The sequence below is a fragment of the Rutilus rutilus genome (assembly GCF_951802725.1).
Source record: "Rutilus rutilus genome assembly, chromosome: 5".
NCBI classification, from domain to species: domain Eukaryota; kingdom Metazoa; phylum Chordata; class Actinopteri; order Cypriniformes; family Leuciscidae; genus Rutilus; species Rutilus rutilus.
In genome coordinates this window covers 32,314,501-32,333,975 of record NC_140213.1, presented here as the reverse complement: position 1 = coordinate 32,333,975, position 19,475 = coordinate 32,314,501, and the positions used below count along the sequence as shown (strand labels likewise).

Below are 19,475 nucleotides of genomic sequence, written 5' to 3'. Positions count from 1 at the left end.
CTAAGAACATGGCTAATGCCCTGTGATGCTGAGGTAAGCATGTGCCAGCGTCTGCGCTCCCGTTCCCAGTGTCACAGCAGGAGCAGCAGGAGCAGATAAAGGCCACAGTGGAGGACTGACCATCACCAGCAGTCGTGTTAGCAGAGCAGCTAATAGAGCCAGCAGGGCATGAAGCAGAGGTGCTGTCAGCATCTGGATGTGGTGGACTAGTACCTCTCCCTAACCCTAACCCTAACTCTAACCCTAACCCTGGATGTGGTGGACTAGTACCTCTCCCTAACCCTAACCCTAACTCTAACCCTAACCCTGGATGTGGTGGACCAGTACCTCTCCCTAACCCTAACTCTAACCCTAACCCTGGATGTGGTGGACCAGTACCTCTCCCTAACCCTAACTCTAACCCTAACCCTAACTCTAGCTGCACATTGACCTCTGGGTCCAGATGTTGGTGACCACAGGTGCTAAATCATTATGGCTACTCTGACAAGGTGAACTCAGATCCTGGAAATGATGAGCACTGTGTCATAATCACTAGTCTAACACACACCAGTGTATGCACGTACATGTATGCAGTACACATGCAAACGTAAATGTGTACAACACACTCTTATTTCTGTTTAAGTTAGTACGTGTTATTGTAAATAGTTTCATGTAATTGTGGGAGAATCTGAACCAGTGGCTGAGCCAGAAGCGTGTCCCAGTGTGGAGAAACCGCATCATCGTTTGATTTATTTTTACTATGTGTTATTCTTACCATAAATTAAATCACGTTATAGTATTTTTAACTTGAATTGACAGTTAATTTATGTAGTTTGCAAATAAATTCTTTCTCCATTCTCCTCTACCTGGCGAACTGCTGATTAGGTGAGCGCATTTACATTTACATTTATTAATTTAGCAGACGCTTTTATCCAGAGCGACTTACAAATGAGGAATACAACAAGCAGTGTGTCTGGAGAGAAAGCAGTAGCAAGAGAAGTGCTAGCAATACATGGTTTCAGTCATTGTCTTGAACAGTAAAACCAAGGAGAGCACTTTTTGTGAAGATGTTTGTTGTTATTTTAACAGTCATGAGGAGAATGATCAGTTAAAGAGTTTCAGGATCAGTGTAGACAGTTTCTAAAGGACGTTAGCGTGTGTGGAGGCCTCGTATCCAGAGTGGTCTCACTGAAGACAAGCCTCACTGCTCTCAAACCTATTTTATTTATTTGATGTCCTCTCAGAGGGTAAAAATAATATCCGTTCTGTTGATTACAAGGTCTTGTAATAGTTAATTTTTTATTTTTATGAATGTCAATCTTTTTGTGAGTTGTTTAATAGTTCCAAATTGGTTCCATTCCTTAATGTGTTGTTTTTTAATATTACATTTAATGTCTTTTAACATCTACATTCTGTCATTTTATTTGTACTTTAAAAAAAAACATTATATCTGAATTTGAGCAGAAAATGTATTTCTTTTATAACAGCATATATCCTATACACTATATTATCAGAGCATATGTGCATACATCATTTTTTTAAAAGAATACAAAAACCGCACAAGAAAAAATAAAAAGCGCGGGTAATAAACATAGCTATATATATAGTGCGCCGAGCGAGTGTCAGTAATGGCTGACCCAGATCACACAGAACCTGAGGTTCGAGTCCCCACCGCGACCGTCGCCTCTCCCCCTCCCCCACTCTCCTGGGTCTCACACCTGCGACACACTCAGATGCAGCTCGAGAGGCAGGGATGCGACGGACGCGGCGAGACACGGAGGAGACAAGATGTCCGACGAAAAGGTAAGTTTTTGACTTCTTGTACAAGGTTCTCAAAATAATATGGTGCTGTTTATTTAACTTGCATATTGTTTGCACATATATCGTAACGTAAATGTCACGTCATTTTATTTTCTATAGCGCTTTTCACATTAATCATAATCTCAAAGCAGCTTTGCAGAAAGTATAGATTAATGTACCAAAATGAAAATATTGATAGTCTAATAATAATATATCCATTAGGGGTTTAGATTCCTAAGAGTCTTAAGCTCATGTTTTAAGGCCACAGATAGGATTGCATAGGTGACTGCATGTTTAGCGGTAATCCGCTTTTAAACTTCGCCTAATTTTAAAATGTTGTTGTCTTTATGTAACTTCTGAACTATATATTTTGCGTCCCTGTTACTTCACCTAGATTAGCTCACTGTTGATAACATTAATGTAAGATGGCCAGGAGTTGGATCTTTTGCGGCCTACAGGAGTCTGAGGCCAGGCCTGAGATTCATGCGTTTTATCACTATAAACATCAATAATGGGTTTACAAAAGCAAGAGGGAAGTTTAATAAATTTAGGACAAGTTTTTCTACTTCTGTAATGCAGTTTTCAAGACCAGACAATAAATGGCATTTATTTTCAGTCAAAATGAAATTGTTTTGGTTTATGTTACAATGTCAATTTCTTTAATATATTGCCAAATTGTACCATTGCAGTTTTAAATACAGTGTAATGTGATGTTTGACCAGGATGTCTGACTGTCTATGACACTTGTGCTTGCAGACTAAAGTTACGAATGGCAGCTCTGGATGCACAGGTGAGATAATGAGAAGATAGTAGGCTACAAAACACATTTTACTCATTTGTGGTATGTCAAATTGTAGAGCGTCACTTATTGCTTAAAATAGCCTTATTCTTAAACCTTATGTAGCTTAATGAGCCAGAGTAACCAAGGTTTTTAAAAGCACAACCTTGGAGAAAAAGAAATATCCATCATAGCCCCCCATGCGCCCTCCTTTCAGTCTCTTGCAACACCATGCCAAGTTCATGGATGTGCATGAAATTCAATATTTGAATCTGCTATCTTTTGTTTATAGGTAAATAATGTTTTAATTAATAACCGGTCAGTTTAAATAGAAGTTTTGAGACCACTCACAAAGTAATTAAGGGATGATTGTAGTAATTAATACAATCTAAAGTTGATTTTTGTAAACTTAAATTTTTTTGTTATAACTTGATCTGTACATTTTCTTTATGGTTTAATTAAAAAAGAAAACAGATCATTTGTTAGAAATCAAGGCAAGTAGGTGATTAGCCTATATCTGCTTATTTTAGTGAAAAAGTTCATTTAAAAAAACATTTCAGTATTTTTACTTTTTTGTTAAACATTTGAAACGCTTTCAAAGGACAGAAGATTTGGTATTGTGGCATTAAACAATATAAATATGTCTAGTCATATGATCATCATGTTATTGTGAAACCAAAAGTTTTCGTGTTCAATATAAAGATAAAAAATACCTCGCTGATATCTAAAAAAAAGTACTTTTAAATGCATTCATCGTTGGTGAAAATTAATTTCTGATGGCTAAATAAATTTGGGCAATTACCCCTAAACTCTGACACGTTAGTAATGGTTCAGTAACTGGACATTGATATTATTACTTAACTGTACGTGTCGAGTAAATACAACATGTTGTCCTGTGTACTGTCAATTTCAGTGGATACTGTAGTTAAGTTTGTTTTGTTGTAATTTTTTATCATTGTATGAAATTAAAAGTGACAGTTCACATTAAATTGGTGGTAACTACAGGTTTTGCTAAATTGGTGTCATTGATATCGTCCTTATTTTGATACTTGGAAATGATCAGCTGGAACTCCATTGTTGGTTATAGACATTGGTTGAATGTAGCTGTTTAAAAAATATTTTGTTCGCTACTTGTTAATTTTACCTGTATGTTTACTGTGTTTTATAGAGAGAGTACTGATGGACAGTGATGGATCTGACTCTGAAAATGAGACTGGAAATGGTGCTTCAGATTCAGCAGGTATGTAGTCAGCTACTGAAAGGGAATGATGGGAAAGCTAGAAAAGGCTTGAATATTATTGGAAAAAAAATTTGAGTGTGTTTACTGTAGACATGTGCCGGTATTCGTTAATGCGATACACCGCGGTAATGAATATGCACAATATTGTTATCGTGGGCACTTCAAAATACCGTGAAAAATAATAGATCAGAATTTAGATTTATAGAACGTGCATTATCTTATTTTCCATCAACTGCTTAAACACTGCGTATATGCTTCGCGAAACGTGCGCACTGATGTTGTTTTAGAGAAAGGACCACAGGTGCTTAGGAGGCTATAGTTCTCGCCCTGGAGCGTCGGTCAGAACGCAGGACAGTCTTAGGACAATACTGAATTATCTTCGGCAGCACAGACATACATTACACACTGATTACAGATGCAGACTTGAATGAAGTAGTTGCCTCTCAGTTCAGATTAACAGGAATGGTATGTTTACATCAGGTATTGGAGGGTATGAATGCAGTGTAGTGTATGTAGTGTAGCTGAAATAAAAAAAACAATAATAAATATAACATTGTATAAAGTAATATTATAGATGAAGTCTATCCATCAGCTTAGCATTATATCTAACACAGTACACCAATTTAAACATGTGAATTATAACATGTGAGTATTCCTTAACATATGTATTCCTTAACATAATCGCTACAGAACAAATAATGTAAAAGTAATGTAAACAATAATGATATCTGTTTGTATAATACAAGCACAAAACTGAAATCAGTTACAAATAACATGCATCAGCATTCTACAATGACGTTCACTCTATGTTAACTACACGGCATGACTCGTCATTTCTCTCGAGTGGATTTATGACCTCGAGCAGCATACGAGGACCAGCGAGCAGCATACAAGAGCGCGCAAGTGTTTTTTCTAGAATACTCTGTTCTCCTGTTATTTCAGTGCTGCATTTTAGTCAAGGTAAGCCCATCTTCGATTCTCTGCTTATTTTGTATTTTTAACTTCATATAATTCTGTATTTTAGTTAGACGCGTTGCTACATTAAACAACAGCCGCGAGTGAAAATTATTATTGCAGTCTAATTTGCACTTACTGTAAGCCTTTGCTCCTAGCAGTTTCGATTTGGCACATTTTCACGTTATTCACTTAATTGCCCGACCGAAACAGCTGTACTCACTCAAGCGGTGAAAGCATTATCTGTATATCTGTGTAATTTGCACGCTGTCGCGGAAGCGTCAGCGGAAGCGTTCAGCTCTCGTGTTCAGCCTCCTCATGTGAAGACCGACTCGGGTAAAGACCATCGACTCTACCTGCGCGACTCCACCGAGCAAGGACACTAGAAAGGCACTTAAGTATCTCCTTTTCCATTTTCCTTCCCTCTTTTTATCTTATTGTTCACCTTAATCAACATGTGATTTCAATACATTCCTGTTATCTCTCGGCAACGCCTTTTCATCACGCGCAAAAGGCAGCGCAATACTGCCAATCTGCGTCCCATTCTCTCATCCGCACACACTCCTCTCTCTCTTTCCGTTGGTCTATGGAATTGTCAGTCAGCAGTCAATAAAGCTGACTTCATTCCAGCCTTTGCATCTCATTCTATTCTTAATATCTTGGGCTTGACTGAGACCTGGATTCGTCCAGAAGACTCTGCTACCCCCGCTGCTCTCTCTATTTCTCCTTCTCTCACTCTCCTCGCCAGTCTGGGAGAGGTGGGGTGTTCAGGGCTTCTCGTTTCTAACAATTGCAAATACTCCACGCTCTCTTCTCTATGCAACAACAACTCATTTGAATATCATGCTATTACACTTACAACTCCCATTAAGATCCATATTGTAGTCATTTATCGCCCCCCAGGTCAGCTGGGTAACTTAGTAGATGAGCTGGATGTGCTGCTGTCCACTTTCCCTGAGGACGGCACCCCACTTCTAGTCCTCTGTGCCTTCAACATCCATCTCGAAAAGCCGCATGCAACAGACTTCATCTCTCTCCTAGCCTCTTTCGATCTCAAACGACTCATCACCTCAGGTACTCACAAATCAGGCAAACAACTGGACCTGGTTTACACATGCAACTGCACCACAGAGAACATTTTGGTGAGACCTCTCCATGTTTCAGATCATTTCCTCATTACTTTCAGTCTACATCTCTCTACCCCTGCACCACCACCCCCACCACCAGTCACTTTCAGACGAAACCTGCGCTCACTTTCCCCCTCCCATCTTTCCTCTGCCGTGTCATCTTCTCTTCCCCCACCCTCACAATTCTCATCTCTGGATGTGAATACCGCAACGGACACCTTATGCTCCACTCTAACCTCTTCTCTAGACAATATCTGCCCTCTCTCCTCCAGGCCAGCACGCGCTACTCCCTCCAACCCCTGGTTGTCTGAGGTTCTTCGTGAACACCGGACCGAACTCAGGGCAGCAGAGAGGAAATGGAACAAATCAAAAGACTCATCTGACCTGAGTATGTATCAATCTCTCCTCTCTTCCTTTTCTGTGGATGTTCATGCTGCAAAATCTTCATACTTCCACAACAAGATCAACAGCTCCTCCAACACACGATCACTCTTCAAGACATTCAACTCTCTCCTCTGTCCACCTCCACCACCACCCTCCTCCTCCTTAACTGCCGACGATTTTGCGAACTTCTTCACCAACAAAACAACAACTATCAGCAGTCAGTTCTCAGCTCCACACACACAGGAACCCAGACCGACCCCTTCCACAGCCAATATCCCTCTGTCCTCCTTTTCTTCGCTAACCGAGTAAGAAGTATCTACACTTCTCCTCTCCAGTCACCCTACCACCTGCCCTCTAGACCCCATCCCCTCACACCTTCTACAAGCCATCTCTCCCACACTTCTACCATCACTCACACACATCATCAACTCATCCCTCCATACTGGCACTTTCCCCACAGCATTCAAGCAGGCTCGGGTCACTCCACTGCTTAAAAAACCAACGCTAAACACATCATTTGTAGAGAATTACAGACCTATCTCTCTCCTACCATTCATTGCGAAGACACTTGAAAGAGCTGTTTTCAACCAAGTAACATCCTTTTTGTCTCTAAACAACCAGCTGGATGTCAACCAATCTGGCTTCAAGAAAGGGCATTCAACTGAGACTGCATTACTGTCAGTCACAGAAGCCCTACGGATCGCAAAAGCTGCTTCCAAATCTTCAGTCCTCATTCTCCTTGATCTGTCTGCTGCCTTCGACACCGTGAACCATCAGATCCTTATGTCCAGCCTCTCATCACTGGGCATCACAGGAACTTCACTCCACTGGTTTGAGTCCTATCTCACAGGTAGGTCCTTCAAGGTCGCATGGAGAGGCGAGGTATCTAGAGCACATCAACTGACCACAGGGGTTCCCCCAGGGTTCAGTTCTTGGTCCCCTCCTCTTCTCCATCTACACCACATCACTGGGACACATCATACAGGCACACGGCTTCTCCTACCACTGCTATGCTGATGACACACAGCTCTTCCTCTCATTTCAACCAGATGATCCCACAGTAGCTGCACGGGTCTCAAGCTGTCTGGCAGACATCTCCACATGGATGAAGGAACATCACCTGCAGCTCAACCTGGCAAAGACTGAGCTTCTCGTCCTCCCTGCCAACCCGTCTCTACAGCACGACTTCACCATCCAGCTAGATTCATCATCAATCACCCCGTCAAGGTCGGTCAGAAATCTTGGAGTAACGTTTGATGACCAGCTGACCTTCACAGATCACATTTCAAAGACAGCTCGATCATGCAGGTTTGCGCTGCACAACATCAGGAAGATCAGGTCTTTCCTAACTGAGCATGCAACACAACTTCTCGTCCAGGCCCTGGTCATCTCTAGGCTTGACTACTGCAATGCTCTTCTGGCCGGACTTCCAGCATGTGCAACCAAACCCCAACAGATGATCCAGAATGCTGCAGCTCGTCTTGTCTTCAACGAGCCCAAGCACTGGCTACCTCTCGCTGCTCGCATCAAGTTCAAGGCACTGACGCTTGCTTACAGATCTATCACAGGCTCAGCTCCCTCCTACTTTCACTCACTCCTACGAGTCTACATCCCTACCAGACGCCTACGATCGGTCAACGAGCGATGTCTCGTGGTTCCATCACAGAAAGCCACAAAATCACTTTCCAGAACATTCTCATTCACAGTTCCATGCTGGTGGAACGCTCTCCCACCCCCATCCGGAATGCAGAATCCCTGACAACATTCAAAAGACAGCTGAAAACCTATCTATTCCGTGAGCACTTAACCTCATAAAAAAAAAAAAAATTCCTTTCCCTTTTGAAACATCACTAATCAGGCTTATGCTACTCTGAATAATGCCTGAAATTCATATTTTGAGCACTTCTTGCGTTGTTGTGGTTTTTGCCTCTTCTTGATGACTCGCTTAATTTAGTCCTAATTTGTAAGTCGCTTTGGATAAAAGCGTCTGCTAAATGACTAAATGTAAAATGTAAATACTCGATTATTCCTAGATATTTACATATATAATCAATCTTAAACAAGTAAAGAATAGATGAAACTCACTTTTCTCGCAAGGACGTACACAGTTATTATTGTTCAACACAAACACCGCACCGTGACTTCTATAACAGTCTTCCAGAGGAGAGCGCAGCTGTTATTCTTCACGCGCATTTCACGTGCGCGATCATTTCCCGCGCATCCACTAATAGCCACTAGTTGGCACCTTTGTGCTACCTTTGTAACAGCCGCCCCCACATTTGCAGTGTAAATGTGTTCCAATTGACTGTTAATCCTCCTTGGGCAATTCAGGCAGCTGAATTAGCTTTACCACAGGTCTGATGAAACTCTTGTCATTAACCTTTACCTCAGCGGCTCTCACATGCCCATCAGTGCTTGGAAACACCTTTACCACCCTGCCTACTAACCATAGAGCCCTTGGTAATTGGTTATCAACCATCATTACAACAGACCCCTCAGTAATATCCTCGGTAGTCCTTTGCCATTTTTGCCTGAGCTGAAGACCAGGTAAGTAGTAGCGGATGAACTTGGCCCAGAAATGATCCACCAGTATCTGACTTTGTCTCCACCGTCTGCGACTTAGACGTTCAGAATCTTGATAGACAACTTGCGGCAATGAACTACTGGGCCGCCCCATCAAAAGATGATTTGGTGTTATTGGGTCAACATCTGAGATGTTAGCTGACACATACCCCAACGGTTTGGAATTCAAGATTGCCTCCACTTCAATTAAAACCGTTCTCAGTACTTCCTCAGGAATGCTTTGTGCTCCAATTGTGGTGCTAAGTGCTGCTTTTACAGAGTGAATCTCTCACTCCCACACTCCTCCAAAGTGTGGAGCTGCTGGAGGATTAAAATGGAAGTTGATCTGATGTTTTGCCAGTAACCTTTGCAGGTTAGAATTCATGACAGTGAAAGCCTCTCTCAACTCTTTCTCTCCCCCTCTGAAATTTGTCCCCTGATCAGAGTAAAGTTCAGCAGGGGTACCACGACGTGCTGTAAACCTCTGTACTGCCATCAAGAAGGCATCGGTGTCGATAGAGGTAAGTACATCAAGGCCCAAAGCAGTCCATCCCAGTGGAATAGAACGCTGGCTTGAACAAACGCAGTCGTGCAGGAGGCAAGTCAGCCATCTTCGGTGAAACAGGTTTGGATCTTAACTTCCGGCACTCCAGACAAGCATATTGATGCTTCCTAACAGCCTCACGCCCTCTCAATATCCAGTACAACCGTCGGAGTTCAGCGAAGACTCGCTCTGGTCCAGGATGGCATAATCTCTGGTCGAAATCCTGGATTAACAGTTCGGTGATGCAGTGGCTCGGATCCAGCACAATAGGATGTTTGAAGTTAGCATCCAAATCCTCTGCTCTTCGGAGGCCTCCACCAACCCGAATGACCTCTTCTGTTGCATCAAACTCAGGAGCCAGAACAAGATGGCGGCTACTGGAAGGAACTGGTTTATTGGCTTTGAGAAGGTTATAGTCCTCTAGGAAACTGTCGAGCTGGGACTGTTTAAGGAGGAGGGAGACTGCCTGCTGATAAGTTCTTGCACTAGATGGAGCAGCTTGCTCCGCTTTCTCCTGCTGAAGGGTGCTTGCTGTGGCCTCCACTAGTTCACTCCATGTAGCATACCTGGGTATGGGACATACCTATCAGAACTTGAAATGTAATGGCAGAACAAGGAACATCGTAGCTCTGTAGGATCTTCTCCAACTGTCCCTGCTGGAGCTTCTGGCCACTCATCAGGGGTTCGTTAAAGGAAAGATGGACCTTGACACCACCTATTCGGTTTTGCTAGTTCCACCAAGGATTTACCCCTGGTCAGATCATTTGCCGGGTTAAGTATTGATCTCACATACCTCCATGCCCGCCAATCTGTGAGCGCTTGGATTTCAGCAATCCTGGTTCCCACAAAGACCTTGAATCAACACAAGTCTGACTGGAGCCATGTCAGGACAGTGGTCGAGTCGGACCACAAGATGGTTTTCCTGATCGGTAAGGTGAGCTCACTGATTATCAGCTTTGCAAGTTGAGCTCCAGTGACTGCTGCACAAAGCTCCAGTCTTGGCATGAATTGTTGTCGTTTTGGCGCAACTCGAGATCTGGCCAGCAGGAATGCCAAGTGAACACCACCTTCAGCGTCCTCAGAGCGTAGGTAGGCCACTGATCCATATGCTCTCTCAGATACGTCACAGAACACATGGACATCTCGTATCACTTCTGGCTGGTCCATAGATGTGGGAACATAGCAGCGAGGTAAGGTGATGCGAGATAATTCAGGCAGTTCTGCTACCCATGTATTCCAGGCTTGGAGCAGCTCCTCAGGCAGTAATGGGTCATCCCATTCTCGTTGTTTATCCCAGAGTCGCTGTACAATCACCTTAGCCCGAGTTGTATATGGCAATATTACACAGTGCACATTGTGGTTGGGCCGTAATCCTCCAGTGGATGTTTATAGCCGATGATATCTGTATGGCAGTGCCATCTTAGGCCTAACGTAGACTCTTGAACATCAGAAGAATCTTGGGTGAGCCACATTTCAACCTTATCGGAGCGTGCTTCTTGAGGGAGATGCCTAAGGATGTCAGGGGCGTTGCTGGCCCATTGGCGGATCTCGAAGCCTCCTGATGCCAACAGTACACGTAATTTATGAAGCAAAGCTTTGGCATCAGCTTTTGATGACAGACTCTGTAAACAGTTGTCTACGTAGAAACACCTGCCTACGGAATTCCTGACATCTTCTCCCTCTGTGCTGTGATCGTGCACATGTTTTTGGAGGGTGAAAGTGGCACAACAAGGAGAACATGTGGTACCGAATGGCAGAACCTGCCACTCATAGACCACAGGAGGCACATCACGGCAGAGATTTCTCCACACAAACCGAAGAAGGGGCTTGTCCTCAGACAGAAGGCATACCTGGTGGAACATGGCCTTTATGTCCCCGCTTATTGCAGTGGCATGGATACACTGGAGACACTTAGAGAATTCAGGTAATGTATACACTGAATCAGACTGATAATATAGGTGTCTGCGAAAGTCCGCGCACAACTCTGGAGGTAGTTTACCATACAGTATGGTGACATGTGAACCACATTTTAATTCCACTTCTCCCTCTACGCCAAGGGTTTTCAGCATCCCAACAAGAGCTCTAATCTGCAGTGTGAATCTTTGGAATGCCTCATGATCCCCTCGCTTGATGTCAGGAGCATCCATGACCTGTGCTATCCTTTTAAGTGCTAACTGATGCGGCTGACCAAACCTCTCATTTAAGGCTGTCATTGTGTCAGAATGTGGAGTGACAGAGTTCAGGTAAGAGTCAGCGATAAAGGAGGCTTCCTCTAATTCAAGATGGTCTACCAATATTTAAAGAGCTCGGTAGCATTAGATTCTACAATGACATCTTCAGCCTGGCGAACTCCGCAGGGTCTCGATGAATCAACATGGGAATTCGTGGTTTGGGACCTAGATAGACTTTCTCCTGTACTGGAAGCGATGAGGGAAAGATCTCATAAGGCTGGTGTTGTGGCTGATTGTATGGCATTTCTGGGTGTGTAAGCCATGGGTCACTCTGCTGCACTGATTGTGGAGCATACACAGTTTGTTGCTGAGGTGGCGAAGGAACATCCAGCCAGGGTGCAGAATGAGGCGTTAAATATGGAGCAGTAGTAGGAGGGCAGGTGAGGGAATGATATGTTGGACTGCCCTGACCCTGAGAATTGTATGGTGTGGGGTTTGTCATGATATCCCCTCTGTGAGGCCTGAATGATTGATTATGGAATGCGTTTCCCTTGACTGGAGCATGCTGTCCAAAATAGGGCTGTGCTACTAATCTCTCTGCTGCTAGTTTCACTGGGTTTGAATAACTAACAGAAGTAACGTAAGTGACTGGGAATGCATGCTCTTTCCTAGCTCTATAAGGGACATCGTCACATACTGGAGGTGGTGGTTCAGGCCATGACTCATCCTCTTGAGGACTGTCCACTGTCGTTTTAGGTCTCTGTGGTGTTAGATGGGTAACTGAATGGGACTCAGCCAAGGACGCCGCTGATACCTGGGAACGGAGTGGTGAGACTTGGGGTGTTGCAGAGAAGGAAGCTGATGAGTGAGAAGGGTGTGAAAGTGGCTGCCTTGCTTTAGGAAAAGAGGCTCGGTCATCTCTCAGTGATAGGTGAGTATCTGCACTTTAGGTTTCCTCCAAAGTCCCACGGTATTTGGATAACACATGATGGGGCACTTGATCACGGAAACTTTGTATGAGATTATTGTCTTGGCCAATTTGAGCTTGAATGTTCTCTAATTCAGTATAAAAGGCTCCCCACTCATCTCTTTCTACATACCGACTTCCAGGTCTGGCCACTGCTGAACCTGCTTTGTACCTCGTTCTGGCAGTTTCATCACTCCCTGCATTGTACTCCTCTTCGAGTCTAAATGTAGTCTGTGCTGCAGTATCTTCTGTATTAGAGGAAGTCAGTTCTCTGTGGCCTATAATATTCACTTGGTAGTCTGACAAATAGACCTCTTTTGCCCCGACATCACAGTTACGTCACGGCGCTAGCTGGAGGCAAAACAAACGGAAAACTGGAGGCGGCCAATACAAACCAACACAGATTCGGCTACTTAATAAGGAGCTTAAATTATTATTTTTATTATAAAATGTCATCTTGTTGTGTTGTTGGGTGCAAGAATTGATGAAAAATGAGTATGCTGTATCTGGAATTTTTATTTATAGAAAATATCCACATCTTTAAAATTGCACAGTAATATGTCACTCTTTACATTGTCGTCTTATTGGCGCTTGCTAGGCAGAACTGCGGATCGTACACACAAATCTTTACATGACCATTCAGCACATAGTTATAGGCATCTAAAGATTTATATGTCCTCAGTTTCTCGTTACCCTCAGTTTCTCTATCGGGTAGGTGTAGAAGTCAGGCCACTCAACTGTTGGTAGCGTTAACGTTAATCCTGTCAGATCGTCCATTGACTGAGCGCGTGTACTAGGGGTGTGAACCTACACTGGTCTCACGGTTCGGTTCGATTACGATTATCATGTCATCGATTCAGTTCAATTCGATATCACAATGCATCGCGATGCACCGCATCCTCAATTTTAAATTTCTCTTCAAAAGTGATGTGTGCGCACGTGTGTGTGTGCTTGGGAAGTCGCAGTGACAGAAACAGTGACATTCCAGTTAAAGTTTCAAGGGAGTAAAGCTTGTTTATGCCATTAAGAAAAGGAAAATCTGTCAAATAAATTTTGTTTTACAAAAATGTTCATTTAAAAGCAGCGCTCATTAATCAGTGTAGGCTATTATGTTACCATTAAAGATCCGCGCATCAACCGTCGCCGAGTCCGCTGTTGAAGGTGACGAATGGATCATCCATTTATAATCACGCGTTACAACACAGAATAATTGTAATTTGACCATCGGGTGCGGATACTTAAATCAGAGAATATTATTGGGGCGGGTGGACTGTTTATTTTTGGCTGCGGATTCGGCGTTGGAGCTCATCCGCGCATCTCTCTGACTCTGCCAGGCGTTAACAGCTCGGGGTGAAAACGGCTAACGTGGTTTATGAAGTTATTGGTATTAGCCTACCTCCTGCATATTCTATTTGTGTGTGACATGAGCGCACAGTACAGCGCGTGTCTTCTGCAGGTCGTGCTTACCAGGTTGTTCCTAAAAGCCGAAACGTGCCCAGATGTCGACTTTTAAAGTAGTTGGAGCATTTTTAATATTCTCGCACTCGCGTCTCGCCTCCCTCTGCCATTGTATGCTTCCGCCACAATGCACGTACGCGACAAATGACGTCAGAAAAGTCCGTACATTATAATCGGTTATGGTCTATTACTGAACCGATACCGAATCGTCCTCGTCTGCATCGCGATGCATCGAAGAAACGATTAATTTTGACACCCCTAGCGTGTACGGTCATCTGTTTCCGTCCGTTAAAATGAACTTTTGCAAATAACAATTGCGGTCCTGGACAGTGAGTGACCTTGCACATTAAGATAAAATTGGATTTTCTCCAGTCATTGTTAAAAAAACAAGCTATCAAACTGGCAAACTAACGTTAGTGAAGCGGCCAGAGGGATCTTTCTGCCTCCAGCTAAGCCCCGGCCACACAAATACATCACTATGTTTACCAACTGTAAAAGGGTCTATAGGCTGGCAGTCTGACTTGCCGTTTTGGACGCACAGATTCTGAAAGGGCTTCACTCATTCCTTTAGAAGTAGCCATTCTTAACCAAGGTAAGCACTGATATCCGGCTCATTTTTCACACGCTCTCACGCCACACATCCATTTTCTCACGCAGAGAAAAATCGCGGAGCAAAGAGGACACTGACACTGACAGACTAGACAGAGCAGGTTACTTATGATATGAAAAAAATTCTCAGCTCTCATGTTCTGTCCATTTTATTACGAAGTTCAGACGATAAATACCGTTTTGGCACTTGTAAATGTGACTTGACAGATCGCTGTAGCGCCTCAGTTCAGGTAAACCGATCATCTGTTACGTTTTATTTAAAGATGCAGTACAACTTACCGAAAGGTATATATGCCTCATACATAATATCGATCCATTTTGTTTTTTAGACATGGAAAGAGGTCAATAAAACTGCAGGTGAACAATTAGCCTATGTCACAGAACATTACATTTACCTCAGGAAAGCCATTTAATGACCATAGCATGTTAATTGGCAAAAAAAAAATCTATAGAGGAGTATTTTGCTAAATGTGTGCACTATATTACATTTGTATTATATTTTTACTTGTGTCATAATTGTTATTATAATGAAAACCAAATTATATTTAATTTACAGTAATATGTGAGATATATTTTTTTCTTAAGAAAAATTAACATGTAGGCTATCTACTGTAGCCTACCTAATATTTATCCAGAGCCAATATTGAATCAACATTGAAATTAAATCCCAAGAATTGAACTGAAATCGTGAAAATTGTGTAAAATTCTGTTTAGTTATCAAATGTTTTGACAATCACAATTATATCTATTGTAATGCAAGTTGTTTTTTTTCTACACCCAAAATTTGATAAAATTTTATACCGGCACATGCCTAGTTTACTGATATTTAGGAGTGCTTGTTGAATATTCTTTTACTAAAAGAGAGCTATTATGTGTCCCGACAAATCAATGGAGTTCACTAATGAATTTGAACAACGCAATCAACAACCATCCAAAGGTAATACGATTTAAATTAAACAGGAGGATTATGAAGACTTCTGATATTGTTATACTTTTAAAGAACCAGTGCTCTATGATTTGCATGTTTTTCACTTGCTTTTATTTTATTTATTTTTATATCCTAGATAATATATATTCTTAAGATAATTTATATAATTTTCTCTTATACATTTTTCTGAAAATAGTATATTTTATTCTGTGTGTACCAACAGAAAAAGAGTAGTTAATTGCACTCAGTGCCCCTTGCATTATTGGCATTATTGGTTAATCTGAGAAGAGAAGGAAGTGAAAAGACATTTTTGTTATTTGAGCTTTTGATCTTTTGTTCAAAAGTATAAAAACAATCCCGTTCTAACAGTTAAGCCCCGTTCACACTACAAGCGACTTTGTCGCTGCATGTCGCCAGTGGCTGGCGGTGAGGTCGTTAGTGGGCGTTCCCATTACTGGTTGCCTAGTAATGTTTGTGAGTGACATTCACGGATGTTACTCCATGTTGTAGACAACAAATCTCTTTTCTTGTTGGGACAATGATACTTTGCATTTATTTCTATTTATTAAACTGTAAATACTTTGTGCATGTCTGAAACTTCACGGAATAAATACATTTAAAAAAGAATAACTCCAATACAGTTACATAGTTTTTAGATAAAGCAACATGCAGCATATTCTCAATGTTTCTTGTTATTCTGCTAATGTTATAATGTTATAAAGTGCTGAGATCTTCAGAGATCTGTTAGTGTTTAATGTTGTGTTGGGGTTTAAAGGGTTTGTGCTGTCTGAGTTTTGTGGGTCACCATTGAGCTGAAGAACAGAGCCTGTGCTTCAGTCCAGCAGAAGAACAAGAAACATTGAGAATATGCTGCATGTTGCTTTATCTAAAAACTATGTAACTCTATTGGAGTTATTCTTTTTTAAATGTATTTATTCCGTGAAGTTTCAGACATGCACAAAGTATTTACAGTTTAATAAATAGAAATAAATGCAAAGTATCATTGTCCCAACACTCTTAAGTCTTTGTACTAGCAACTTACAACTTTAATTAAAACACCCTTAAGAAATGTAAGGAAATCTTGTTCCTCATGTTTTTGAAGTACACTCAATTAATGACATTTTATAGTGTAAATATATTATTATAAATGTATTTTTTATATATGAAAAGTGGCAATTCCTTGTGTATTATTCAATATATTGTAAAATATAATGTATTATTTCATATATTTTTCAGTATATTTACACCATATAATATATCAATCATAAATATATTAAACTATATTTTCATTTCATTTACAAGCAAAATCCTTATAACTGTGTTTTTTAAGATCTGTTGCCGTTGTTCACCGTGGGCCAATATAATTTAAGCATGGGTAAACCCCTCCCATTATGTGCAGCTTTAATTAGGTCCTATATCGTAAATGTTTAGTTTCTAAAGGCTTAAACATGTAAAGAAAAGAAAAGAAAAGGGAAAAGTCCTCCTGTACAAATTTACTTCTTCAATTTCCCAAGCAGTAATTATGGTTAAGACCAATAAAACCTGAATATTTTGTCATGTTTGGCTTGGTCCATTTTCGGCCCGGGTCCATTACACATCTTAGATAGTGACTAAATTACCAGCAATATTTTTGTCAAAATATTCCTTTTTAATATAGTATCACTGTTTATATTGTTCATAGGTATCATGCTTGCAAACATGTGCCAGAATTTACAGATTTTCAACCATGCTAACTAGATTTTAGCAAAAACGTATGTATAAAACTGTAAAACAATGAGAGAAAAACTGAAGACCATGTATTTATTTGATATGTTATTCACGTTCATGTCGTGTGGGATAACAATTACTTTTATCCCAATCCCAATTACTAATATTTATTTTTATTTTCAGTATCTTCACAAAACCCACGGAGAAAGTGGTCTAAAGAAGAGATCCAGGCTGTGGAAAAACCTCTGATGGACTACATCCACTCTGGGAAGGGTCCTGGTAAAGCCCAGTGCATGGAGGACACTGGAAGGTCACCAGCAGCACTTCGGGGGAGAAGTTGTGGGGGGGGGGGTGAAATCTTATGTTAAGAATCGTATTGATGCCTTAAAGCCTTTGTTTGTTGAAGGCAACAAGTTAAAAAAGTGTTTCAAAAGTTAACGTACTGATACGTTAAATAAATGTTAGAGTATTAAGAAATCGTAGATTCTTGCTTTTGTCGTAATTTCCCAAATTTCCAAACTTTCCTTGGGGAAGTTTATGGGGGTCGTACATAAAATGTCTTCTACTCAAAAGAATTCAATGTGGCACATTTGCATAAAAAAAAACATATATTATTATATATTATATTAACTTAATATTATTTAATGTGTCTCCAGTCTCGCTAGCAAAGCTTCAAACTGAGCCGCTGACATCCTGAAGTAAACCTCGAACCGTTCGGGATAATCCTGCAGTAAACTCTTCTTCCTCTCTACGATCTCAGGATTGTTGGATGGACCCAATATTTCTTTTCTTTTTCTCTTTTTAAGAAGAGAGGACAACAAAATCATCCTCCTTAAAGATGACATTTTGTATTGTTTTGCGAAATATTCCGCAACGCATTAATACACATCGCACTCATTGGGTTTCATAGGTTTCTGTGCGTGACAAATTTTTAGGATGACGAATAAGAAAAAACACAAATAGCCATATATCTTGCAACTCTGTTGAATGCCAGCATGTGCTCGTGTTTTAATTCAGAGTTGATTCCAGTATGCACAGATAATTATTCAGCAAACACAATGATACCTGTGAACATTTCCTGCTTGTCATACAACATGACTGTCTTATTTATCAAAATGTGGACCTTTTCAGATTCTCAGTTGAAGAAAAATAGATTCCTGTTAGACAGGAAGTGAGGTGAGGCTGTTGTCACTGTTTACATCCATACAAATGGTCTATTCAAATACAAGAGTTTATGGGAATTAGTAAATTTTAATTGTAAAAATCCATAAAAATATAAATCTAGACAATTCTCCCTTTTAAACAACTCTTTAATGATTATCTAAACTTAATATGTATTGTTAATCTGGTACAGGTTTAAATTTGTATTAAAACTAGATAACCTACAGCTAACTCATAATAGCGCCCCTCGGTGGTGGTTTGGGGTAAGACACAATAGGCAGGTCCCCACCGGAATAGAAAAACCTGACAAAAATTCACCTTTCTAAAATTAATAATTTCTGATAATAAAGTTGATTTTTGGGATTCAAAAATTCCCCCAGACACTTCTGTGTAAAAATTATGGCTTTATTGTATTTAGAAATTGGTGTCCCCACGTGTACCCTTCTAGTCAGGAGTCCCCACGACGTAGCAAAAACAAGTATGTGTGTGTGTGTGTGTGTGTGTGTGTGTGTGTGTGTGTGTGTGTGTGTGTGTGTGTGTGTGTGTGTGTGTGTGTGTGTGTGTGTGTGTGTGTGTGTGTGCACGTGTGAGAGTGTGTGTTTGGCCGGCCTCGATCTTCTAAGGGTTTTATGTAACAGGCTGCAAGACCAGAGATGGTAAGATACAGTAGAGCTACATACTGTCATACTGTTGCGCCCATGCTGGACTTCTGAAATTCAGGAGCCGGTTTCAGTTGCATTTAATATTTACATGATTTTTTTTTTTATTAAATAGCATTTTGACATCTGGAGTTGCATTTACATTACACTATGAACAAGAAACCAAGAAGGTTTTGTATGTTTAAATGAACATACTGTTTATTAAAACTACATCAAAGTCTAATCAATTTTATGATCGTTTTTAAACAACACATTGCTTAAATATTCTAACTGCAGTAATGTGTTTTTTTTTTATTTTTTTTATTTTTAACTACTAATTTGACTACGTTATTTGACTTTTATAATTAATAGGCACACTTTAAGAGGTCAGTAAAAACTGACTAATCAGTTCATAAGTTAATTTATATTCATTTGTGACCAAAGTTGTTTACTCTGTAATTAGTCCGT

At 40.9% G+C, this 19,475-nt stretch overlaps 2 protein-coding genes across 4 annotated transcripts in view; both read left to right on the top strand.

Annotated features, from left to right (window-relative positions):
* shank3a (SH3 and multiple ankyrin repeat domains 3a) overlaps nt 1–19,475 on the top strand; it is a 329,586-nt gene that overhangs the window by 175,833 nt on the left and 134,278 nt on the right. The gene's annotated exons all lie outside the window — the stretch shown is intronic.
* On the top strand, nt 1,592–18,888 carry LOC311290360 (uncharacterized protein). 2 transcript variants are annotated; one of them, XM_084408791.1, is made up of 4 exons: nt 1,592–1,782; nt 2,536–2,569; nt 3,726–3,797; nt 12,296–12,825. In XM_084408791.1, exons 1-4 carry the CDS (start codon nt 1,768–1,770, stop codon nt 12,406–12,408), a joined length of 234 nt encoding a protein of 77 aa, XP_084264917.1. In that variant the 5' UTR covers nt 1,592–1,767; the 3' UTR covers nt 12,409–12,825. The 2 variants fall into 2 exon arrangements, with proteins under 2 accessions (XP_084264917.1, XP_084264916.1); XM_084408790.1 differs by lacking the exon at nt 12,296–12,825 and adding an exon at nt 17,392–18,888 and having other exon boundaries at nt 1,595–1,782.